General features: G+C 36.9%; 1 protein-coding gene across 5 annotated transcripts in view; it reads right to left on the reverse strand.

The window, feature by feature from the left end:
• XNP (ATRX chromatin remodeler XNP) overlaps positions 1-27741 on the reverse strand; it is a 190136-nt gene that overhangs the window by 25836 nt on the left and 136559 nt on the right. For 4 of the 5 annotated variants that reach the window (XM_087352021.1, XM_022070999.2, XM_022070998.2 and 1 more), the window contains 10 exons: positions 24496-27104; positions 18446-18621; positions 16754-16888; positions 14530-14693; positions 13617-13735; positions 8410-8448; positions 5361-5522; positions 4721-4808; positions 3121-3252; positions 685-816 (listed from right to left, as the gene is read on the reverse strand). In XM_087352021.1, the coding sequence (XP_087208147.1) occupies positions 685-816; positions 3121-3252; positions 4721-4808; positions 5361-5522; positions 8410-8448; positions 13617-13735; positions 14530-14693; positions 16754-16888; positions 18446-18621; positions 24496-27104 (3756 nt within the window). The remainder of the gene's footprint in view (positions 1-684; positions 817-3120; positions 3253-4720; positions 4809-5360; positions 5523-8409; positions 8449-13616; positions 13736-14529; positions 14694-16753; positions 16889-18445; positions 18622-24495; positions 27105-27741) is intronic. The other variant, XM_022071000.2, reaches the window with a different exon arrangement.

Below are 27741 nucleotides of genomic sequence, written 5' to 3' on the forward strand. Positions count from 1 at the left end.
ATAAAAGCATTATAATATGTTGTAATTGGAAACCAACAGATGGAGAATGTGGAGCATTTCAAGTACTTGGGAAGCATAGTCACGACGGACGCTCTGTGCACCAAGGAAGTAAAAGCAAGGATAGCCATGGCCAAGGCAGCTTTCGTCAAGAAGAGGATACTTCTCACTAGCAAGTTGGGCTTGGAGATGAAGACGAAACTAGTGAAGTGTTACGTATGGAGCAGAGACTTGGACACTCAGGAAGAAGGAAGGAGAGTTTTGAAATGTGGTGTTGGAGAAGAATAGAGAAGATCAGGCGGACGGATCGAGTGACCAACGAAGAAGTATTGAGGAGAGTCAACGAGCAAAGAAGCATTCTGCAGGCGATTACACGAAGGAAAGCTAACTGGCTGGGACATATTATGAGAAGGAATGGATTAATGAGTGATATCACCGAAGGCCAGGTTGAAGGAAAGAGAGGACTAGGAAGAAGATTGATACAGCTAACCGACGACCTTAAACAAGGAAAGAAGATGACGTTCCAGGAATTAAAGCGAGAAGCCGAGAATAGGGACAACTGGAGAGCTCTTTTTGGGCAGAGCAATGGACCTGTCGTAAGACAGAACACTTAATAATAATAATAATAATAATAATAACACGCAAAACTGATATTATTCTTTCTGAAAATAACATCTTTAAGTTTACCTGATGAGGCTTCAGCTTTGAAACAATAAAAGGATCCACAGCAACCAGTTCCTCTTTTGTCTCAGGATCAAAATCCAGAACAAGTTTGTCTAATTTCTCTGTTCCTTCCAGTTGCTTGTAAATCTCATTATACTGAAAAATACAAACACAACATCTATATTAACAGTTTATGTCGTTTACTTTAATTCTGATGCACGACTGAATACATGTTGATTTATAAACTGTTGCAATCTTAGGCAGTATCACCACGCATGAAGAAACCTAACCTGCACACAGACTGCTCATTCGAGGCAGTGTTCCAAAACCGGTGCGTTGCAAACACACTGGTATGATGCCACAACCTTTTGTAATAAATTGTGCATCTGTATCTTATACTCATAAAAACGCAATATCTTACGTATCATAATTATTTATACACAGACAGATGTTACGGCTGTGTACAATTTCATATCACCCTTTTTGTGAGACAAAATTTTTTGGTGTGCCACCATGTGTCTTTGACAACATACAGTGTGCTGAGGGTGAAAAACGTTTGTGGGACGCTGGTTCAAGGTCCACAGTGTACCTTACATCACTCTGTGTATCGCTGCTGCTGCCCTGCGGCTCTTTATCTCCTTCAAAGTACTCTCCCCAGAGAAGTATGCATTTGATTGATGAAAGATTCTTGGGCTACAAGCAGCGTCAGGTGGCCGAACGTTGAATAAACCATATCTTCTACCAACGTTTCGAGAACAATCTCTGCTCTCATCCTCAGGGCTGCTGGGTAATTTTACTTTCATATCGTTTTATTAGTCCTAGCGCTATTCTGCACTTACTATATAATAGTGTAAACATCTTATTAGGCTTTGATATGCATTTGCAAGTGAAAAAAGGCAAAGATCCGCTTTTTGCTGTTCGGCGGGGGTCTGGTCCCTAACCCACTGTATATGCGGTGCCCTACTGTACCACATTCTTGAAGTTTGCAGCCTGGCATTATCTAATGGAAAACCCATGTCTCATTAAACAGTGCAGGTCTTCTTTTACAGACAAGATGGCAGATATTTTAAAGCACGACATCAATACAGGATTCTCCTTTACAATAATTTTTATTCTGGACAAGCAAAGTGACTTAGTGGGTTGGCTTCTTACCATCTGCCATGGATTTTCATCACTACTTAAACTTATAATGCCATCTGAACTCAACATGCTTTTATCCCCTTAATTTCACGCTCCATAAATCTTGATAATTTATTTGAAAATATGAACAACATAACACAGCAACAAATACCATAACACTGCTCAGATTTTAAGTCTTCATTCCTAAAATCACAGCACAAAAACACAAGAAAGTCACTCAGAACAGGACCTCTGCACAAAGCACAACTTATGAAAACTGTGTAGTTCTCGCGCAAATGAACACAACCTTCAACCAGTCTAAATACATTCCCAGCCAGTCTGTAAAATGACCCAGCAAACAATTGACAGGTAAGTAATGGGTTCAATGCACAAATTACACATTCATATTAATTTACTGTACCTACAAACAGGTATGTGAAAACCAAGTGGGGCATGCATATCTCGTAACCGTGAGAACACTAATCTCACTTCAAGATATCATGTCTGAATTAATAATTAATAATCTTAATCTCATATCCCCCACTTAATGGTACCTGCACCTTGTCGTGGTGGTGGGGCTTGAGTACCTCAGTGACCCCAAGAGCTACTGGTAGGGCCTCCCTAGCCAGACTGGTCGAGGGGGAGAGGTCAGACTAAGACAGGTACCCTGGTCCTCCAGGTTGGGGGTTGGTCGCAAGGCTAACAACCTTGCGCCGTAAAAAGGAAGACATTTCAAAACCTCGATCGAAGCCTCGGACAGATGGACCTAACAGAGGACCGAATGGAAGAGGAGAATTGAGGAGGCCATGGACCGAATACGGACCAGAGAGCCATACAAGAAGAATCTCATATCCTGTTGGTAGACTTACACAAATATTTTATAGTTAATGTATGATCTAATATTTTCACAATGGCCAACATTAATAAAATCATCTCAGGCTATCAACTGGGTCAGTTAGTTAAAAATCACCAATGTTTCAAGGGCCATCTCTGTCCCCATCTTCAGGGTAATCACATCATAGTCCCGATGATGAGGACGTAGATGGTCCCTCAAACATCAGTGATTTCTAACCAACTAACATTGCTGACAGCCTGAAAATTTTAATAATTCACAGCTATTTAAGATTTTACTAGACTACAGTTTGTTCCTCACAATGTACAAACATGTAGCTATTTTAAATAATCCCATCTAAACTGAACTGATGGTCTACCTCTGCTCTAAAATATTATAATATGGACTTTAACAGTTACATACTATTGATGAGTTTTCAGAATAAGCCAGTCTCTTTATTAGAAGCCCTCCTTTGTAAATACACAGATAATGACAGACACTGGACTCACCAATTTTTGTTTCTCTAAAATTCTCTTCTTCCTCTCTTCTTCTTCTCGTCCAGCTCTTCGTGTTGCCTCGCCCACATTATCATCCTTCAATATTCGATGGATATTCTTACGTCCCTTGCCCGGAGTATCCGACTGAAAACAAATATCTTTGCATTAGTAACACAAAATTACAGGATGGATTTAGTAACAAATAAAAACAAAATTTGATAAAAATAGGAATAAAAAACACTCGTTTTGGATCTTTGCTTGTATAATTTACACTTTAATTAAACTCTAAGAATGCAGACTAGCAAAACTTTGTACCACTACATACACAATTCATGGGTGGGAGTACAAAGAGGAATTATGTAAAGAGTGAAAGTAAATTTACCTGTGAAACACTTCTAAAGTTTCTTTCTTTCTTTTTTTCCCCTACAGACAGATTTGAACATGGAACCTTTAAATCAAAATGCCAATGAACAAACTGCATAAAAGTAAAAGAAATACCAATTTCCTGCACATTTCTAACTTCACCAATGCAGCATAAATAGTAAAATGATAATGTGAAAGATAATACTGACAACTACCCTTTGCTCATAAAAAAGTTACTGGACTGCATATGCTTTATAGCAAACAACAATTACACATTCTCTTTTGAATATTAAAATCTGCATATTTACTGCTAATCTTGGTATGAGTTTCACAGAAATATTTTGAAACACACAGTTGAATATACACGTTTAAATGAGTGTTTGTGTCAAAACAACACATGAATTTAAAAACGTACGATAACATAAAAGACCTGAAATTCAAAATGTAAATTTCACACCAATGCTAATCCCTCACCCTACCAACTTGTCTACCAAAGAAAACAGACAGCTAGGCAAAGTGCAGTTGTCACCTCCATTTTGCTGTGGGACTTGGCCACACATCTCAGAAAAGAAATTAACATTAATTCATGCTTTTCCTCAAATTAGGCAGACATACTGGTGTCTTTGCTTAAGAAACGTTTAGCATAAATAATTGTAATTAATAGAAGGTAGAGAAAAACCACACATGAACAAATACAAGATTATGAATTATTGGAATTATGACGGCAGGTTACACATATATTGCTTCCAATTTCAAACTTAGAAAATTTTAAATTCTTGACTTTGTTGTACAGAGTATACATAATATACACACAATACAAGAAACTTGATAATCATTTGTCTTCCCAAATTTTCCAAGCATGGAAATGGAACAATTTTAAAGAGAGAGAGGAGACGTATGATAGAAACAACTGTGCTAAAGAATAGTTTCTTATAAGACTTGAGGTTCTCACAGCGGTGAGTATGAAGATATCCGTCTTCTGGGTTATTGCGCTGTGTAGTCTGGTCGATGTTAACCAACGTTTCAGAGGTCATACTGCCTCCGTCATCAGAGTATGAAGATATCCGTCTTCTGGGTTATTGCGCTGTGTAGTCTGGTCGATGTTAACCAACGTTTCAGAGGTCATACTGCCTCCGTCATCAGGGCGCCCTGATGACGGAGGCAGTATGACCTCTGAAACGTTGGTTAACATCGACCAGACTACACAGCGCAATAACCCAGAAGACGGATATCTTCAATAGTTTCTTACCTTTTGACTAGACTCAACTTGGCAACCATCACTGCTGCTGGAGTCTTTAGCCGGAGCCCTAATTCTCCTCCGTCTAATCACTTTAGAACTGCAAAAACATTTTAGAAGTACAGTTACTATCTATAAAACTATTTCATTAGTGCTTCAAGCACAGAAATATGTTACTGAGTTGTACACTCTGTATTAGTGATGTAGTAAAATACTGATATAACAAAGAACTCATGTCATTTATGCAGACCTATGTTTTCAGTGGACTCATAAAAGATTTGTAATCCCATAACACGTAACTTTCATTCCATGAATATATTAAAACATAATACTAGGGTTAATTATAATTTAGTAAAGTCAAAAAACACCAGAACATCTCTACCTACAGACATAGGAATATAGTGTGTGTGAGAATATTTACATTTCATCTTCCTTTCATCCACCAATAAATTGGAAAACCATCCAGACATTAGGATATGTATGTCCAATCATCATGTGATATCAACTTTGCTGAAAAGCAACATGTTACTTACATGTTTCCATTGAAAATTTCCATGAGAGCCAATTCTTATTTTTGAAACAAAGTATTAGCAAGAAAATATAACCATTACAAACAAAACATAAATATATTAAAAATAGACATTTTTGTTACCTTGGTACATCACTATCAGAGGTGCTGTCTTTAGAATCTGTTTTCTTTGACGGTTTCTTTCGTTTCATTACGACAAAGTCATCGCTGCTGCTACTACGGTTGCTGATGGACATGATATTAGAATTGTCAGAGTCAGACATCTGTTGCCCGATTCTTTTCTTCCTGTTGAGAAAACCAAAACATTACAGTTCCATACCCATGTTTCAGTTCTGTATTGAAGATACTTCTACTGATATGTTTTATACGCAATTTACTGTGGACAAATTCATCACTACAAAATAAAAGTGTTCACATAAACAAAAATCATAATTTTAACAAGTTTCAAATTGTTATGCAAGTTTATTAAACCTCTTATACAAAAATTACAATATAACAATCAATATTTTAGTTTTAAACTTGCAAATTTTGAAAAGTAAGACTTCATAATAAAGAGAAAATTTTAATTTGCAATATTTTACTACACTGCCCCAACAAATTACTTCTGTGACTAGGACAAATGCACATTCACACACCATACAAATCTATTGCTAAACTGCCAACACATAACTGTATCACATTAAACATTTCCTTGGAAATCCTACAAAGCATCACTTTCACATTGAAACAAACAATAGCTCATCATTACATTACAACAGATACGATTCATTTTTCCGTCACTCATGTGGTGGAACATTTGAAACTGCAGAAAACCTCTCTGATCAACAGGACTAAAGAATTTTGTCTGCATACTTTTTCATGTTATCCATATATTCTAATACAAATTACAGTTTAGACAAGTATGTGCAACTTATTACAGGTTGCAAAACTGTAATGGTTTTCTTTAACAACAGGCTTATACAAAATTGTTTCTAATTTTTAAACAGTTATTCCAACCAGTAAACACGCATGCACGCACATACACACGAGTGGTGACAACTAAGTTCTTGGAATGACCCTGTAAAAGTTGTATTTAAGCACTGAAACACTAATTGTTGCTGTCACCTTCGAAATAGTCTCTTTGAGCACCAATACACTTAATGAGTCAGTGTTTCAAATTCCAAAAACATCACATTTTGGAGTTGTATGATTTGAGGTTTTCACAGCGGTGAGTCTGAAGATTGCTGTCTTCTGGATTACTGCGCCGTGTAGTCTGGTAGAAGTTTACCGACATTGCAGAGGTTCTTGCTGCCTGCATCATCAAGGTGATGAGTTTATTCACCACATCACCCTAATGATGGAGGCAGCAAGAACCTCTAAAATGTCAGAAAACTTCTACTAGACTACATGGTGCAATTAGCTCCCATAAGAAGTTTAACCGGCAATGACCTTTAGAATTCAGGAGACATTAAATGTGCATTTTGAGAATGAAGCACAAAACCCTTACATTTGAAAATGGGGAAAATAGACAACTTTCATGTTGACAGATGCACAGTATCGTTTGAATTATGCAAGACTAAGTATCGATGAGTGATGTAGCAAGTTGTAAGTTTCATGTCAAGCCATTCATCAATGCATAAAAGATGAGAATGTGCATTTATCAGTGAATTAACTGAAACAAGTTTAGGTTTTTACTTATTATGATAGGGATCACAATTTTATACTAATGTAAAGACTGTATACTACATATCATTAATATGAAGGACGGTTAAAAAAAGACAACACATTAATGAACACGGTAGACATTTTTTCATGAGTCAGGATTATTTAACATCAAAATACTGTTGGTACTGAGAGGCTGGTGGAATATAGGAAGAAGTTTTCAAGTCAAATTGTCATAGTACAGTTTCATACCCACTGGCAAAGAAACCGGCATCTGTTCAGTGGGTATACGTATGAACTGCTTCCACCATATCACGGAGTTCTTACCCTTGAGACACACTCGTGTTCATCACGACCAGGTTTGACTTCTTCAAACAACCTTACCTTTATGTATCACACCATCACCAACAATCTTAACCCCTGAACCATGAAACAATGCCTTGAGGATCACATATCTGCTTTTGGTGAGTGATTGAAAACATAACAGCAACATGAACAAATCCTGTGAAAAAGCTAACACCGCAGATTTAAATAGTTCATGCAGATAGAGCAGTAGGTGTCAATACATAGGGATAACAGAAATAAAATATACAGAGTCGGTATTCAGTATACACATTTTAGTGGTGAGTTCAACACTCAAAAAAACAATTATATAAGTACATATAATTCAAATATATAATATAATTCAAGTCTATACACAAACTTTAAATTGTTGATGTTAAAATTTAAAATTAATATTGATATATTAAATTTTAACATCAACAATTTAAAGTTTGTGTATAGACTTGAATTATATTATATATTTGAATTTTAAAACACAAACATGACGCATTTAAACTATAAAGTACATATAAACGTGGGTCCAGAAGTCCTTAGTTTTCAAGTTAGGGCACCTGGTGAGTATAACTAGTCGCCATACATACCCATATGTAAAACTGCTGTTGAATAGTGGTGGTGCATACTAATGCAATTGAAACATTGTACCCAAACAAAACATCAGAAATATACCATATGACACTAGTCAGAGTCTCAAGTTCAGCCAAATATCCAAAATATCTTGCCACGAGTAGCTTGATTTCTAAATTACAAGAATTGAAATTATATACTGTCTTCATTTCCATGTTTCAGAGATACTGATACGCAAAGCATAACTTTTGTGGTTCCTCTATTAATTTTGAAGTATATCAAAACAAAAAGATTTTGTCATCCTGAACTCAGAACAGACATATAATATATGGTTTTCTAAACACCTGGCTGACAGCGGTGACAAGAAACCTGACCTTTAGAGGTTTAAACTGATATTTTAAGCCTTGAAAAATTGTAATTAGAATTATTATTTTGTTAAAGGAAAAAAAGTGAGAAAGTGTACAAGGAAATTATACAACAGATGTTAATATAGAAATAATAGTTTAACTACAGACGTCCAAAATGAGTTACAAAACTAAAATAAGTGTTGCAGAAGTAAGGATGGACAGTAATAATTAGTCACTAATGACAGCTCATGCACAAGTCACATGAACTTGAACCATACCTGGACTTCTTCTTACACCTGATGTTCTCTTCAGAATCACTACAAGTAGAGAGGTTGGTTAATTTCTAAAAAAAAAACTAATTATAACCTACAGCAGTAACACAAGTTTTCAGTGTCACAGAATTCCCACACATTACGAAATAAACATGCCGATATCACACTTCTTAGTATCTTGAAATCAAATTCTGTCAAACAAGGGTAAATGAAAAATATGTAAACATTAGTGGCACATATATACAGAGTGTAACTTAAAGGTCTGGCACAAATGTGGGGGGGTTAGTTCTAACCATCAAAACAAAGAAAACAGTTATCATGAAAACGAGTCCAGAAGAGTCTTCTTTTTGAGTTAGTCTTCTTTCCTTTCTGAAATTTCTAATGAAGTATCGTCACACTTTGTTTCTTCCCCTCTGCACTTGGAGCAGACATTTGAATAATCATTCATTATCATGAAAAATTTAACAAGAATTTATTTACGACTTGAGGTTTTCGCGGCGGTAAGTCTGAAGATTTATTTAGTTTATAACACTAAAAATGTGCTATTTAAACAGTATTTATCATCAGATTTTTTTAACATTGCCACTGGATAACATTAACAAATTAAATAGAACTGATACAGCATAGACAAGGAATTTGGATCCTGTAAACTAAATCAAAAATGGCACTAGCAGTGTCTGTGCTATTGATGCTGAGGTGCGTTGCCAAAAAATTTATCGAACTGTTCTGCGCGGCTTTCACACCACTCCCCTCTTGCTCTCTGGCCTCCACTGTACGGCATCACTTTGAGCGCATAATCAACAAAGCACGATGCTGGCTTCGAAAATTTCAAGGAGTAAAAGAGGGCTTTTCAAGACCCATGTTCATATTAACTTTTTCCATTATTTTGGACTGTACAATTCCACCTTACATTTATGCCCACCCTTAAATTGTAGCCTGTAAACAGAGCATGAGTGTTGTAATTTGAGAATATGAGAAATCAAGAATAATTTCAATTATCACAATCAGCACATCAGTTCCAAAATATTCCAATCTTTTCTTTACTGAATTATGACATGGGAGCTCCTGTGTGCACGTGTAACATGTTTGTTCAGATTAATTGTATGAAGGAAGGCCAGTCAGAGTGGATTTCTGTTTTTATCTGCTCTGTTTTGCTGCAAAAAGGAGTTATGACACTGGAACACAGAGCTCGCATCTTTTGCAAATAAAAGCTTCTCTGGCAGATGACAATCTACAATATATCACAAGAAGAAGTTGCTAATAGCAAGTTCAGGATTAAAGCGGCAGATACATTTGATGTACAATCAAATTAGAAATAACAACTGAATTCTAAACTGAACACAAGACATACAGAAAACGTAAAGTGTGGTTGGCGTGTGGATGAGTGTATCGTTGCACTGGTGCACACTCAGTAAAACCTGTTAAAGAAGTCGGGATGGGAGAAGCATACATGAAATATATACACCATATTGAAAACCAATGATAATGTGAGGCAATTTATTTGTGTGCACAGCTAAAAAAGCTGCCCTAGCATTCGATTAAACTGTTTTACTATTTCTTCCTAACGCAACTTGTACATCATTACTACTGATCACAGGGTTTAAAGTTGACTGAGTGGCAGTGGTTACGACCCAACAGTCTTGATTTTGTCATTAATGTCACACTCAAGTGGGGCATCCACTCCTGTTCAATGACAGCAGAAAAGTGTTACCAAAGACTGATACTATAAATAAGAATTTGGAAAAGAACATGTTAAAGGAAGAGGCATGTCTGCTCAAAATAAAAATAAAATACCAATGCAGAGAAAGAAGATGGCCAAGAAGACTTCTATGAAAGCAGATTCTGCAAGACACATAAAGCTAATACGGTTTGGCACTTCAACAAATGCTGACAATAAGATTCGACAGCAGCAAAGTGATAATTATCAGTGTTTTGTTTTACGCACAGAGTGCATATACATAGAAACAGCATGTGGGGGAGGAGTGAGGCATGGAAACTCAGTTGGTACAGTGTCTGATTATGAACTGGATGCTGGGGTTCAATCTCCAGCAGGGCAAAAGACTTTTCTTCTAGCCTCTGCATCCAGACTGGCTCTGAGGCCTAGTTTCCTATCCAATGGGTACCATGGGTCACTTCTCCGGGGATAAAGCATGACACAAGTGTTACGCTGACCAATCACCTCAATCTAATACAGAGTTCAAAGAGTACGAGCTATGCCTCCTCTCCCCCAAGCACCTGGTTGAAACATGTATGTCAAAATTTATGAGAAACGAAGTGGTTGTAGATACTGGATATTGTACATGATAACAGCCCTTCAGTGAAGAAACATCTAACTACATAACTGGGAAGCTATAGAATTACTTATGCAAACAGGCCAATCCACCCCATTACGAGACAATACAAATACAGAGAGAAGATAAACAACAAAAGGCTTACTTCACAAATTCAGCAAATCACCAATAAATCTCAATGGATTAATTACGGTTCATATTTCTTCTGTGCATTTTAAGAACCATTATCCTGCTAAGTGTTCAATTACATATCACACATTCATATTTTATGCACCAGTACTTTATTACTCTCATATATCTTAACAAGTCTTTTCATATTATTATGGCAGAGATTATATACAAGGAAAGAAATTTATTTCAACCAAAGTTCACTGTTTTATATCTCATATGGAACTAAAAGTAAACTGGAGGAGGTTCTTACTGGAACTGGGGAAAGGATGAAACACAGACAAAGGAAGAAGATGCGACACGCAAAGCAAAGCAAAGCTTGTACACACACTTGAAACAGTGGTGGATGGTTTTAAATTATTATGGTGGGGGGTATAAAGAGAAAAAGAGTTCCAGTATCACTCTGATCACCCCAAAACAAATATGGAACTGAACACGGGCCTCCACCGTGAAACTCCAACTTGCTGGCTGTGCTTGAGGCAGACACTTAAGGCCGCCATTCACGATCGCTCCAGATGGATGACATCCGAATGGATGACATCCGAATGGATGACGTCCAAACGGATGTCGTCCAAAGAGGTACTACATTCACGGTCGCGTCACGCCAGTCGCGGTTTGTTGTCCCTCTGTGAAGTGCGTGGTGTTTGCGATGGATGAAGAATTGGTACTAGCTACGGCAGTATGCCTTTATATTAAAAGGAAAAAAACCAAAACGAAAGTGGTCAAAGCAATGGCTCTTAAATAGAAGAAATTTAAGTCCTTATGCTCCTTTCTGAAGCAACTTCTAAGGGAATTTTCTTTGTTGGCGGTAGGATCTTTGGTTTTAAATAAAACCACCAATTCTTCCATTGCTAAGCTTCTGTTAGCTTTATCATGATAGTCTTCATTACTTATCTGCCACAAACATGGCAACTCTCTATATTTCTCAATCACCTCAATAACAAACTCATGACCCGACATTATACAAGTTTGGACTTCACTGGACGAAGGCTCGTGGCAGACTGGCATGAGAATGGACCACGTTTCCGCCACTCACAAACCGATTTGGAGTGGCTCGATCGCCGATTCCCCCATTCACGATACGATGGCGCGATGGAGTGATGGAGCGATCGGATGGATTATGGCTCGACAGAATATCCAAACGAGCCCACCACGCCACGCCAATGGACTTCAGTTTCTGCATTCACGGTACAATTTTGGAGCGACACCATGCCATTTGCGATCGTGAATGGCAGCCTTTACAACTATGGTCTTACTGACCTTCCCGGCCTCTTCCTACTTGGTGATGTAGAGGGACTCATTCTATGAGGTACAAACACCTGTGCAGTGATTTCGCTATACCTGATAATACGATGACAAGATTACAGCCAGGTGAGGGAAACATCAGTTTAATATGGATCATGAACCATGATACAAGTTGGCATGTGTCACTTCCCACACAAATTTCTGCAGGATGAGGGACAAAGTTGGAAAGCAGAAAAATCTACTATGGCTCTGGCCAGCCTTACAGAATCAGAGACCTTCAGCACAGGAAGCAAGAACCAAAGTCCCTACAAAACACCAAAGTAGAACACTGTTCTGCCTGTCACATTCATATAACACATTACTCCTTCGCTCTAGAACTTGCTTTGCTGCAAGACTTATGAAAGAATGAAAAGTGTTACGCTGAATTAATTATTTAACAATGAAATCTAACAAGCAGTTCTAACCCACTGGGCATTTCAGAACAGAATTTCTAACACAATTTAACAAACATAGGCTGCTGCTATTGTCACTGTTTAAGACAGAATTCATTCCAACAGCAATACGATTTTTAAGTATTTACACCATAACATGCTTCATTACTGAAAAATATTTAACTTTGATTTCTTTGACTTAACAATCTTATTATATATGCTTTTCATGTCCAGATTAATCAGTATGCATGTTATGGTGTACAGTCCTTTCATCCATTACTGTAGTATTATTACCGCCTCAATGTAATGTGATTTATAATCATCCTGAAATGGGTGAACCAACATTTTTATTTCTCTCCCATCCATTCCATTATGTCATTGTCAGAGACTACTTGAAACAACTTGTATGAGATTAAACTCTGTTAATACTTTTCCTACAAGCAACAAAATTATAATCATGATAATCTGTAAATCATATTATAAAGAAATCAACAGTTGTAGTAAATGTATAACAATGCTATAGAAAGAAAAGGAAAATAAGTCTAATACGAACAGTTCTACTTAAATTGTAAGGGGTGATAAAACTAGATAAAGACTATGAGAAAGGCGTACAAACTCTTCATGGCAAAAATTGGTTGGCTGAGTCTGCAAATAAGTCGAACGGAGATGCCAAACCTTCAAAATGAGAAAGAATGAAGATGTTTTCTAAAGAAATGTGGCTATTAAGATGAAAATAATGGTCCTGCACGTGACTGATTACCGATGTTTCAGAACACAGTCAGCCTGCCTGAAGATTGAGGCAGTATATATTTAAGAAAATGGAAGAAGGGTATCTTAGAACATGACAAGACAGCTTCCTCCCAAAATTTATCCAATCAGCTCTTCATAATCATCTACCCTCTCCCAGAACGTTGTGGTGAAACTGAAGCTCAACGCACAACCAGCTTTGCTCATGAACGCGAAGAGAGTTAAGGAAAATGAAACGTAGAATCAGGAGCTGGAAACAAAACTTGCAATTGTGGCAAGCATTTCAAGAGATTACAGCCACTTAATTCGCAATAAATTGTATAAAACTTACTTATTATCTTCCTTTTGCTCTCTCTCCTTCTTCATTTCCCATCGACGTTCTTCATCACTTGTATTCAGGTCTGACAGCCTCTCTGTCAGCAATTTGTCGTTACGCCAGCCCCTCTTCTTCTGTTTTAATGATTTCGACAACATAAAAAAATATAGTATATACCTACAACACCCTTACATGAGTACAGGAGGAAGATTAAAGGATAAATAAATGTTATATTATAGTTCAAGTAACTACTGTTTCCTTACTAACTGTACTGAAAATTCACTGTTAAATGAGATGGCATTTACTTTAAAAAATCACAGAAGAGAGAGAATGAATATCAGCAGAAGCCTGCAACCTCTGTTACAGCAACTGTACTACTTTATAAAAAGACAGAAAGGTGATTCCCACTTCTCTTGTTCTTTGACAAGCCAAACAACTTCCCCTAGCAAAAAATTAGATGCTTTTACTCTACGTTTCTCACCTGTTAGTGAATTAAAATCAAAGACCTTCACCATAATATGAAAGTGTGGCCTTTTTAATCTAAGAAAATAGTCATGCATATATTGTGCCTTTGTTATGATGTGAAATCACAGGATGTCAAATATTAGGTAAGTCAGTGGTCAACTGATTCTGATTAATGGATGGGAATGAAAATGCGGTGGGTTTTCCAAGGCCTGGTCCCCATTTTGCTCCGTATTTTATAACGCAAATAACGGCCTACAAATCTAATTATTACTAACATATTTAACCATACTTATTTAAAATATAAAAATTAAAAAAAAAATTCTGGTACTGAACTTTATCATATGACAACAGGTTATTTGAATCTCCATACTACGATAATGACAATTCAAATTTATGCATGAGGGTAGGCAGAACAATTCATCAGATATAGCCACCTTACAAGGGTTTGGGTTTTCTGAATTACCTGAGAATCATAAAGGAAATCATCATCAGTGCTACTACTGTCTGCCTTCTTTCCTCTAACTTCCTTCTTCTTCTCTTCTTCCTTCAAAACATCTTCAGTTTCTTTATTTGCTTTCTTGTTTGACTTTTCTTTTTCCTCAGGATCATCTTCCTTTTCACTGGAATCTTGCAAAAAAAAACAAAAAACAATCAAATCTCACAAATCCTGGTCTTGCCTCATGTTACACAAGATTTAACGCACTACCCCACCCCCCAAAAAAAAATCAACCCCATGATGTGATACTTTACAATTGCACAGTTGTGATGAATTGATAACGATGTGGAAGAAAGCAATTACAACCCATTTTAAGGTACTATCCCATTATCCGCCGGGTTGATAATTTTTCAAATCAGGAACGTAAAATTTTCATCACCAAGTACTAGTGCAAAACATTTTATGAAACGTGACTATTATATCAGGTTTTTATTAATTTTTTAAACCTCAGAACTAAAATAATTTATAAGGGCTTAAAACTATTCAATTGCATTCTTATGTAATATAATTCAACTGTATATTCAATCTGATACTTTATGTTTTCATCAAACTTAATGTGTTATGATACTGTTATCAAGATTAAAAGAATTACTTTACAGTTGTTTTTGTCATATATTTAATGCTTCCAGTTACTGTAAAATGACTCTGTTCTTTGGCTGCTTGGCATGAGTGAAGGACCTATTTCTAAGGTGGCATGATTATGAAGACAATGGCTTCCATCAAGAACCTACAACTTAATATGGATTCCAAACCACAATGAGGGGCTTCATAATTCCTCATCATAAGTTTGAAATCTAAGAGAGCTATGTGGAAAAACCTGTGCTCACTTTAACTAGTCTGAAACCCCAAACTTATGCACTGCAGTGCCTGTTACTAGGTTACTCATGATAACGTTCTTCTGGGTTCTAGTGCCGTGTGGACTGGCCAGTAGACGCCAAAGTTTTGGAGAAGCATCCTGTCTCCATCTTCAGGATTGAAGTGTAAAAATTACTTCACAAGAAGACAATATTTACATAAGATACCAACTCACATTACCATCTCCAGACCCCATTTGCCATCCATGTTTTCATGAAAAAATAAAACTGGATTGACAAAGTGTGAAGATAATGGAATCAGCACTGTATTTAAATTTGTTAATAAAACTTCCTCAGTTTTCTGTAATCAAGTGCCCAACCACTAGTGTTGGTCAGAGAGAACAAGTCATCAAAAATAGGAACAAGAAACATAACTACAGATCGGTGATGGTTAAACATTCAGGAAATACAGCACATTCAGTTTTCTCTATCTTTACAAAGCAGAACACTTATACAAGAAACCGGATATAGAAATCCGGAGGCTTCCAAAAAATAACAATGGGGAACAATATTCCAGCAGAAATGTAATACATTCCGTAGAACTAGAATCAGCAACCAACACTGAGATTAGTCTGACAGACGACAGCTAAATAGCAAATGAAAAGAATTTGGGAGGCCTTACAACCTAAAAGCTAGCCCAAGTAGATATATAAATATCAATACAGAAAAATGTAATGTCATCGTCCTAAGGCATATCATGCAGGGCACACAAAATGTCAGAAGTTACCAACAAGACAGATCAACACAGCTATGAGATATTTTTGGACTTAAAATGGAAGGACAAACTCTAACTCCACAGAGAACAGTCCTTCTTAAGATGTTAACAGTCAAACAATTACCCACATTTTATGGAACCTCAAGATTCACTAGCAAGATTAAAAAGAACCTGCCACTGGTCCCCATGCTGGGCCAAATAAATTCAGCCTACCCACTCCAACATGATTTCCCAAAGATACAAATTAAGATTGTCCTATCTTCACCCTGGTCTTCCATGTGGTCTATCCATTTCAGGTTTTTAAACCTTACAGAGAAACAAACTACAATTTACAAAACAGTAAAATCCCAACCTAACACGAAACACTGAATATTTTCATAGCAGCGAGAATGATGATGATGATATGGGTTTTAGTATAACGTACACTCACCAACAAATACCAACATTTTGGAGAAATATACTGTCTCCATCTTTACGGCTGAAAATGGAGACATATTTCTCCAAAATGTTGGCATCTACCGGGTCTATACAGCGCCAAAGCCCAGAAGAACATCATCTATAGAAGCGTTTGGGGAATCTACCAGGGAGCTAAATATATCAGACAGACTTTAGTACTCCTTACCACCATCATCAGTGGAACTTCCAAGCAGCATCTTCATTGCCATTTCATTTTCCTTTTCAAGAAAGTTCTTCTTCAGTCTCATGGCTTTCATGACCTCTTTTTCAGAATCTGGTGCATCTGAACTCAAGCTGTCATCTACGAAAGACATTATCATCAAAAGAACTGTGTCATTTCAAATTATTCACCCTTCAGTGTGTGTTTAAAAAAACTTTTCAAGTCATTTGTTCTATAACTTTGTTTACCCGTCACCGTAAAGACCAAATAATGCGGAATCTGAAGTAATCCATGTTATCTATAAACCTGTTTTAAATATAAAAAAGTTAAGAAAATTAACATTATCAAATGTGCAATAAGGGTATCAATATCAGGATTATCTAAATTAGTTCAGATTCCATATTAATTTACGATAAGACAGGTACTGAATTCTTCAGGGCTTCACGCTACCAGGATTAAGATAAAGAGTGCCACAAGAATAAAGTTTAAAATGTTACCATTCGGTAAATATCAACCGAGATAGAGGGGAAAAGGGAAACCGTGCCAAGTATCAATAACACATGATCTGTGTAAGCCCAGAGTTTCAGATGAACTTCTTAGCTTTCCTTGCTGTGCACAACATACCTTCATCAGCAGAGAATGACAGCATTCATTTGCACGATTCAAAGCATCCTGTTGAAAATTGCACCTGGACAAGGTGGGGTGGGGTGGGGGATTGACAGACTGGGCACATTCATAATAGTACAATGTCGTGTGTGTACTGTTCAGGAAGAAGAAATCAGTACAATGAGGGCAGTTATGAAAATATAATAAATAATTGTGTATTTGCCTTCCCATAACTGATCCAATCAACTGAAGATGATGAAACAGAAGATTATTTTCACAATGTAACAGCCTCTCCCGACCCTATCGCTATCAACGTCTCTGCTGCAGTCTTCCTTTCCCACTGGAATGCTGTACAGTTCAAGTTCTATGATACAAATGACATTTGATTAACTTTGTATTAAAATTCTTTTTATGTACCGGTCGTTAACTTCCTGCTGTTTACACTAGTCTCCCTTCATCTCCCCTCAACATCCCCATAGATTGACTGCCAGCCTTTGTAGTGATAAGAGTCAGCAGAGATGTTTCAAAACAATATGCTTAAACTGTCTCGGGGCAACTCTGGTGCGTATCTTCATTTGCACATGTCCTCATTAACAGTCGTTGCAGCAGCCTTCAGCACACACCGTTATCCATCTATATCAATTTCTCTATCACCACAAAGGGAATGAAAATAATAACAATGTTAACACCCATGTTTCAAGTTTGTAAAACTCACAACTACCACCTTCAGAGCGCATTAAATACAACAGGGACAAAGCAGGCATGACATTCGTTACAAAGGCATCATACAACTGCGTTACAACGTAAATTAAAGAAGCAGAGTCACTGTGAGAGCAATGAAGATTACGCATATAACCGAGCACTTGTGCGAGTATGATGTTTGGAAAATACAATAAATACATGGTACAGTTTAAAATGAGACTTATCATTCTGCAAAAGAAATATATCTGTAAATACTTTAAAATTCCATTAACGATATACTTCATTCTTATATGACCACTTTCATGCTCTAAGGGGAAAAGGGGCAAAAAAAAAAGGGGGAGAGGCTATTACACAAGTATCGTAAATTACAGTGCTTTATGCACGTTTTACCATCATCATCCATTTGATTGAAGAAATCGATCAACTTCTGCTCTTCTTTCGTTTTAGATTTCCCAATCTTTTTCTTTGCCCTTCTCTTGCCTTTTGTATCAGAATCTTCTGTATCACTTTCATCCATGTCACATTTCTTTGTTCTAACTTTCTTCAATGACTTTAAGTTGACCAAACTGTGGACAATGATAAAGATACATATAGCAAATTTCTTTTAGATGGAGACATTAAACAGCCACTGAAAAGTTTTCTAAAGAAACAGAAGTCACTACTGAAACCAGTTAGGTGCTGTAACTACTAATACAAGGAAGTTCCAGAAAGGACCACATTTTGAGGGCAAAATAAGACGCAAGAAGATTTAATGAATGTTCAGAAACATATATTTCAATCCATGTGGATCTTACAACACCTACCTGACATATGATGTGACATCCACATTCCTTCAAATGTTCTAATCTATAAAGTAATAATTACATTATTCAATATACCGCTTGTATGCAAAATTTCCACTAGTACAAATTCTATCATTGTGGTCTCCATACAAAACTTCAGATGCCTAACCACAATGGTTCACTGCTTATCACTGTCAAACTGAATGCTAAATATATTTCATCCTACAAGTATTACCCCAGTAAGTGGTGCACTTTCACCTCAATATAAGTGATAGCAGAAAATTATACTACAGAGGTGGGTGACCTCTAGCAACATTATGCACATACCAAGTTTCATAAAAATATATCAAGTGGTTCAAACAATGCAAGGTACACAAATAAACATCATACCAGAAACACTTATATCCTTACAAAATAACGAAAGTGAACTAAAAAAGGCTACATAATATCGTAAAGTTGTATTCAGTGCACAAGTGTTAAGATATCAGAAAATTATACAGAAGATCACTGATTATCTGTGTTCTCAGATTGTCTCCAATATGTAATTGTATTTTTATCAACTACTCACAACAGTCTTACATCGAGTTCAAATTGACTCATCACTCCACTTAAATTTTACAATGAACAGCACACATCGTCATCTTTTGGCAAATGCTTATCGATGCAGTAATACTGATTAGCATTCTTGGTAGTCAATTTGTGTGTATTGTCATAACAACCTAACCTAATGTCAGATTTAGTGACCAGTCATATAATACACATCCCCAGTGTTGTGTCAGACTGTGTTGAGGCCACATTGCCCTGACGATGGAGGCAGCAAGGACCTCTGAAACACTGGTTCTACCAGACTACACAGTGTTATAACCCTAGAAGACAGGTATCTTCATACTCACTGCAATGAGAACCTCAAATCCTACTACTCTGAGTTGTTTTATGCATATACAAAACGCTGAGAAAACAAATTGTTTTAATGATCGACAAGAAAAGTAAAATTATGAATGGACACAAGCAAGGACAAAGTGTTAAATACCTAGCCAATACATTTGGAATTTGGCAACAAACTGTGCAGGATATTGTAAAAAAATCAGGACAAGATTTGAAATTTTGAATTAAAGTGTAGGAAATTTGCTGGAGTTTCTCAAAGAAAATTTATGGAAGGTGTGACAAATGAGCAACTTGATTCTGTCATGATAAAGGACTTCCTCCAACAAGAAGCAGAAGGAACTCCAATAATTATGAATAAGGCAAAATAATTTTTCAAGAAATGACAGATTCCTGGAACATTTAAATTTTCTTCTTTAAAGATAGGCATGGTATAACAGAGTTACAAATAAAAGGTAAACAACTCAATGCTGACAACATTGGAGCAACTCTGTTCTATGACAAGATGGCAGAAATAACTTAGAAGGGTCATGTTCCAACACAAATCTACAGTACTTCACTAGCAAAGTTATGCCTACTTGTACATTAGTATCCCCATAAAACGGATAGTCTGCGCTCTACTGTACTTGCAATACATTATACAAATCAAGGACATTTCATGCTGAAGTCACTAGAAATAAGCAAAACACCCATTTACAAAATCCCTTTTCAAATCAATGTTTACACAGAAAACTTGAATCCTGCAATGCTGTAAATTCACATAAACCGTTATCCACCTCCTTCCTGCGTCCATAATTTTACAAGGAACACAGGCACTATCACGTCTGTGCAGGTGCTTGCACATGCGAAGGCCCTGCAATAACCTTTCGAACAACTGATAGATTTTTTCAACCTGAAATAAATATGAAATTCCAACATGACAAATGCAAACGTCTGAAGGGAAAACAACACAATATTACTTGACGTACAGTACCGAAACTGTGGGTGACGACAGGTCTTTGAAGAATGTTAAAAATCAATATGGCAAAACACTTTAGGTATAACTAATGAACCACTCTGGTTATACATATTAAATATGGTATGAAGATAAATTACAGACATAAAAATTATAAACATGGCAATGACACAAATATCCGAGGTTAGGTACAAAACGTGTGCATGTAGCAGAAACCTACAGTAATGGAAATTATGCACATAATATCACAAAACTGTAATTATTCATTTATAATTTACACTAAACATTACACATATCTGAAAGTACTGGAGGAAAGACAGTGCCTCAGACTTCAATGAAATCTACAACCATGCACAAACACTGCCACCATAACAAAACTGATCAGAACAGTATTTCCAAGACTGAAAGCCTAAATTTGAAATTTAAAATAATCTGTCTCGGCAAGGGGAGCAAGGAGGACAATCCTACGCTGTATATTCTGTATCACACAGGCATTTCAGAAGTGATGTCGGCGTACAGTGCGCATGTGACAGTAGTCACGCGCACTTCACAATTACGATTCACAAAGGACAAATTGCATAACCTCATCAGTAGACATGTTTAAAATATTAAAGATAAAACTGTATTATTGAAAAAGAGTAAAAGAGAGAGGTACTTAACATGAACAAGAATGTGTAAAGAGAAACATAACACTTGACGTGTGCGAGCTACCAAATTCTGTATCTTACACTTTGAAAGCCACACCTTTAAAGTTTGTAGGAATACTGACAATATCACACCTTTAGAATATCCACAGACCCACATCAAGCCATGCATAAAGTATAAGAGAATAAGATTTTACTATACATGTTTCTAAACCAGACATCCCACATGAGTCAACCACTACCTAAACCAAAAGCAGGACAAAAGCAAATAAGGTAAGCTCTACTAATTTAAGGAAAAATAGTGTATCACAGTACACACACTCAATAAAAAAAAACATTTAAGCAATAATCAGTAATCCCACTCACCAATCCAAACATATTTATATATAATTACAATTTTGTACACACAAATTGCAAACATTTCAAAAGAAGGTCCTATGACAACAGAAAATTAAATATATTCTGCTACCAGCATCTAATTTTACATCGCATGCATATTCATCAGTTATATATGATGTATTTTTAAATTAAAACTGGCATCATAATCAAAGGACCTCCTTGTACAAACTACACATGGGAACATAAAATTTACATAAACAACAAATTAATAACTTCACAAAACCACTAGTCATAGCCATTCTGAACAGAGTAGGATTTGAGGTTTTCACGGTGGTGAGTCCAAAGATGGTCTTCTGGCACCGTGTAGTCTGGTACAAGTTCACCAACATTTCAGAGGTTCTTGCTGCCTCCATCACCAGGCTGATAAGACATCAGTAATCTTCTGCCAGCTACACGGCACTACAACCCACAAGACAGCCATCTTCAGCCATTCACAATGAATTATCGTACACATTGCTCAATGCAGTACAATAGTCTGATAACTATTTTTCACAACTGTTCAATACATTTAAGTCACCAATTACTTTTAAAGCTGACTTCCAGCATTAAGCCATGCCATATATTATGCTTTCCGTAACTTCAAAAACAAGACACTTAGCTGGTGTCTTGTGTATGTCTTTATTAGCACAGCAATTAAGTAAACTACAAATGCAAACACAAGAATATAGACTACACGGATATTAAAGAGACTGGACTGTCTAGTGCTAAAACTCCAAAATAATAGTATACATGTAATGAATAAGAAACTTTCACTAAAATCCTTTCAGGCAATGAGCCACGTCAAAGTACGGCAAAAATCAACATTCCGAAACCTCTGCTATGTCTCACCACACATGGCACAGAAGTGTCCAAAACACTGGTCCTTAACTCAACTTCGATGCAGCTGCCTGTCACAGAGAATTTTAGTGTAATCACTTGCTTGAAAGTTTAAAATCTTAAATAAACTGTTTAACTTCTGTAGTGATGCAAATATAGACTGTGCTTAACCCTTTGAAGTCAGATCTCGCCCAAGTAACATTTAAGTCAGTCTTTAACCCAAAGAAAACACATTTCCCCATTACAAAGATCAAATGGCTAATGCTGTTTAAATAAGTAATCCCCAAAAATCATACAAAACTCACAAACATTAAATTCAGAATTAATGATTATTACAGCAGGTGGTACATATGATTGCAAATGGGCTTTAAAGGGTTAGCACACTACATAATGTCATTCTAACTCCTTGATTTACAAATGTTCTGTTGCTATATCAAACATTTAGGTTAGAAGCCTAACATTATGACCACATGTTCTGTAACATAAGATAAATCATGATGTTAACCTATGGAGTCCTCTCCATTTCAATAAAAAAGTGAATTTGTGCTCATTTCTTAAATGAAACTCAATATGTAAGAGTAGTATGATATACGAGGGGCAGTCAAAAGTTCCCGGAATAGTGGTATAGCACTGTAATGGTAGTCGCATTCGACACATCGCTGGTTGTGCAGCAATTCCTCACCGAGAAAATCATTCCCACCATCACCCAACCACCATACTCTCCAGATCTCGCTCCACGTGACTTCTGGCTGAAAATGGGCCTCAAGGGGACGCGTTTCGCAACCATGGAGGGCATCAAATCGAATGTGACGGCCGAACTCCGGAATATTCCAAACGAAGCCTTCCGCCAGTGCTTCCAACAATGGTAGGATCGACGGAGCAAGTGTGCGCGTGCGCAAGGGTACTACTTTGAAGGTGATTAGGTAAGCGTTGCCATATGTCCTACCATTACAGTGCTATACCACAATTCCGGGAACGTTCTGACTGCCCCTCATAAATATATATGGCAAACAAAGTCAAACATAAAGCTTACAATCGTATTTTAAAATATGCTGCAGCAATACATTTATGGAAATATTACAACTTGAAATGTCCATGACAAACCCCATACAAACTGCCTGAATACTTCTATGTTTCAATATGTTTAGCCACATTTAAAAACCTCAGGAGAGTCTTGGATGAGACAGGTGGTGGTCCATGACAAGTTTTATAAATATGCTAATATCATAAACATCTATAAGAAATGAATACCTACACAAACAGTTCAAAGTTTCAAACTAGCTGCACAATTCAATGAAAACAATCTGCATTAAATACAACAGTATGCGAAAAGTATAGTGGTGTATAGCAGTGTATTTAGTGTAACATTTAAACAATTTTAAGTTAGACCTTTATCATCTGTGAAAATTAATGTTTTAAACTGTACTCATCTGTACGTTCTGACCTTTATGAGTTATTCAATATCCTACAATCAGCATGACTAACGTTTGGACCCCCGGAATGTATATACGAATATATAAAGTCCTACATATTTTATACTCAAGCTTTTACACCCAATCTAAAATGGAAAAGCGAGGAAAGTCTGCAATCAAAATCCCTTTGTGACTCTCGAGTTATTCCTGTTTTTCGTTCTCTTCCTTCCAACCACACTTTTCTGTCTGAAATTGTACAGCCAGGATCAAAATAAATTAAATTCAAACAGTATTATAAGACACTTAAAAATTTGAAAACCACACGTATTTTGAAGGTAATTCTGGATTTCACAAACCATGAATAAATGCAGTGAAGAAACGCAGTCAACACAATCACCAAATCACCATTTAATTAATTAATCAAATCAATGTAAAAAATTATTCATTTATATGAAATAATCTACATTTAAATAAATCAACTCTTTTTTAACTGCAGTATACATGCTGAGAGCTGAAGTGCCCAGAGCCCATACACTCAAAGTAATCTTACCTGTCAATTTCTTTATCATCCTTGGCCTTCTTCTCACATTCATTTTCCCCATCACTGTAGTACTGCTCATAATATTTCTGGAATACTTCATCAAGCAGACGCTCCACAAGTACTGTACACTTCCACCCTAACTTCCCACCTTGCTTATATGCTTCTGTGTCCTTCAATCTAAACTTCTTCCCCCTACCACCATCCGCTTTAATGTCTTGCCTTCGCACGGAACACGATGAATCAACATCGGATACTGAAGATGCCGACGCAGCAGAAGTACTTTCCTTGCCCTTGCGTGTTCGAGATTTTGGACCAGAGCGCTGCTTTTTTGCAGGTTTTGTATCTTTACAGACGGCAACTTCATTTTCCTTTGCTTTCTTTAACCGTTCCTTTATCTTTTTAAGCGGTTCCTCTGCGCAACTGTCTTCATCATCTGTTGAGTATTCAAGAAGAGCTTGCTGGGCCTTTATACAATCTTCTGTGTAATTCAAAGAATCCACAGTCTTTTCCTCCACATTATCCTTATCTTCTGTGGTATCTTCATTCACTTCTGCTTTAATCTTCCCAGCAACATTTTCTTTTCCTTCACATTCTGACATATCATCATTCACTTCCAATTTACGTATACCACTGGTTTCAACTTCTTCATAGTCACATTCCAATTTCTTTTTCTCATCTATCTCTTTGGTGCACTTTCCTGGTTCTTCAGATGTATCCATTTTATTTTCTTCAACATCACTTTTATCACTTCCTGTTTTATGGTTTTGTACTTCAAAGTCTTCTCTATCTTCTTCAGAACCTTCCATAAGAGCACAGTGAACTTCAGCTATGGTATCCTTTCCCAAACCATCAGATACCTCAGTTTTATTACTTTCTTCTGGAGGTCTCTTCATAGTGGCCTTCAAATAAGCTGCTAAAGATTCAACAGACTCTATTTCATCATTATTCACATTACCTTCAACCTCATCACCCTGACTTTTGTCGCATTCATTTTCAAACAGGAAATCCATTGATGCGTCATTACCGTTACTGTCATTTTCACTTACCACCTCATTCTCTTTATTATTACTGACCTCGTCTACTGGGGCATCTTCACTGTCCTCACGCTTTGCTTCACTTTCAACATTTATTTTTGCACAATCCTGCTCTTCATCCAACTTTTTGGGTTGATTTTCTTGTAAGGTATCTTCTACACACATAGCAGTTTTTTCTGGATCATTCACAATGCCTGAAACTTCACGTGTTGGCAAGTCCTGCTCGTGTCGTTGAACATGTACGGTGGATAAACTTTCAAAACTCTTTTCAGACTTTTCATCTATCTCATGCACAGTATCACCACTTCCAGTATAGTTCGTTTCAGACTGAGACGTTTCATCAGCAGTTTCGTGCGATGAACTGCATTCAGCATGCTTCTCGGGAACAATGACCTCTTCATTCTGTGATGAAATATCAAGAAAACTCTCATTCATGTCATTGGCTTTCTCAGTCTCTGCATCTCCACCATCCTCCGTTACATCTGTACTGGCGTCTTTAATTGTTTTTCCCTCTAATATATCTTCCAATTCCATGTCAATTTCTGGTTCACTTGACATCTTCACAGCACATTCGCTCTGGATGTCATTCACTGTACTCTTAACATCAGTGTCTACAGACACATCTACCTCCATTTCCAATCCATCTTCCAGCTTCTTTCTTTTTTTGTCTCCTGCCACTGACTTTTGTGAATCTCCCTCTATCTCAGCACCACGCACCAGTTCCATATCAGAACTATCACTCGTTTCTTCTGGTAATTTCCTTTTTCTAGAGTTCTCCCCTTCCATTTCTACACTCTTGGAAGTACCAGCACCTTTTTGGTCTTCATCTGTTTCTCCGTTTTTAATCCCATTATCACCGCGTTCGTTTTCAGGAACTGAAAGCAGTTCAGTGTCGCTCCCACCAACCCCACTCAAATCCTCCTTGCTCTGACTATGCTTTGTAATAGTTTCGCTCCTCCCGTCTTCATTGCCCTGCTGATTACTATCGGCTACATCTGTACCTGTTTTAGAGCTATGCCTTATCACACGGTTAACCCAATACTTGTAGTTCAAAGCAAGGAAACCCTCTATATGCTCCAGATTCTCTCCAGCAAGTTTAATTAACAACTGCAAACTGTTAACTACATCATCAACATTCTTAGGATTAGTCATAGTCTTTAAATTTACTTTCTTCTCCAAACATCTCTGCACTCGATGTGAGAGGTCTTCACCCACAGAAATGAGTTCTTTTGCACGTTCTTCAAGCCACTCGTAAGCCCATTTAGCACTCTTTCCATCCAACTCTTTCGGTAGCTTCTTCTTGTCGGCAATTTCACTTCCTTGTTTAGATTCTGTCTTGCTTCTTTTCTCAGCAGCACTAGAGTTGCGCCCTACCTTACTAAGTTCACGCTTAGACTTTTTTTTACGGTTTCTCCTTTTCTTGAAATCGCCAGAGCTAACTTCTTCACTGTCTGTGCTCGCTCCTATATCCGAAACTGACGCATTGTTTTCAGTAACAGAGCCGTTTTTTACTTTCTTCTCACATTCCTCTGACTCAGATAGTGAATTACCAAAATTCTGTTTACGTCTATTCCTGGATAACTCCTGGAAATGAATGGTAATGTAAGATTATATCAGGTTATGGGCTAAGATTCATGATTATGGGGTGAATCATAAAGAACTATGGGCAGCTATCGTAACATATATACACATATGCCCTAGGGCTACACAAATACAGAAATGTTTAAGTAAAAATCCCATCAAAATACAGCACTAACTTCAAAGTAGTCTCTATATATCATTGTATTAGTAACAAAAAAACTCTGCACCCATGTCAATAAATTCAGGGCCAAAGACTGCCAACTGATACAAAGCGTAAGTTTAACAATCTCCGCTGTGCTGTGCTTCAAGTCATCACCTTATTCAGTAGCATAATATTCACCCTCAATATATTTATTTTGATATTCATGAGAAATTCAAATTACATTTCATGTATCAGTACGGGTTTCAAGTTTCTGATGATCAAGTTAATGCAAGTACCACTTTAAAGTCAGTGAACTTCTATCAGACTATATAGTGCTATAATCCAGAAGACAGCCACTTCATACCACCCACAATGAAAATCTGCATTCCCACTTAAATTCTGATTTTCTATTGGGGGGAGGGGGAAGTGGACACAGACACACAGACCGAAAAAAAAAAGACATGCACAGATTTAATATTTCTGGTCAGCCTACAATAA

Source organism: Zootermopsis nevadensis, unplaced genomic scaffold (genome assembly GCF_977971745.1).
Source record: "Zootermopsis nevadensis isolate Lab colony 2312 unplaced genomic scaffold, Znev_1.0 Znev_ptg000020l, whole genome shotgun sequence".
Classification (NCBI taxonomy): domain Eukaryota; kingdom Metazoa; phylum Arthropoda; class Insecta; order Blattodea; family Termopsidae; genus Zootermopsis; species Zootermopsis nevadensis.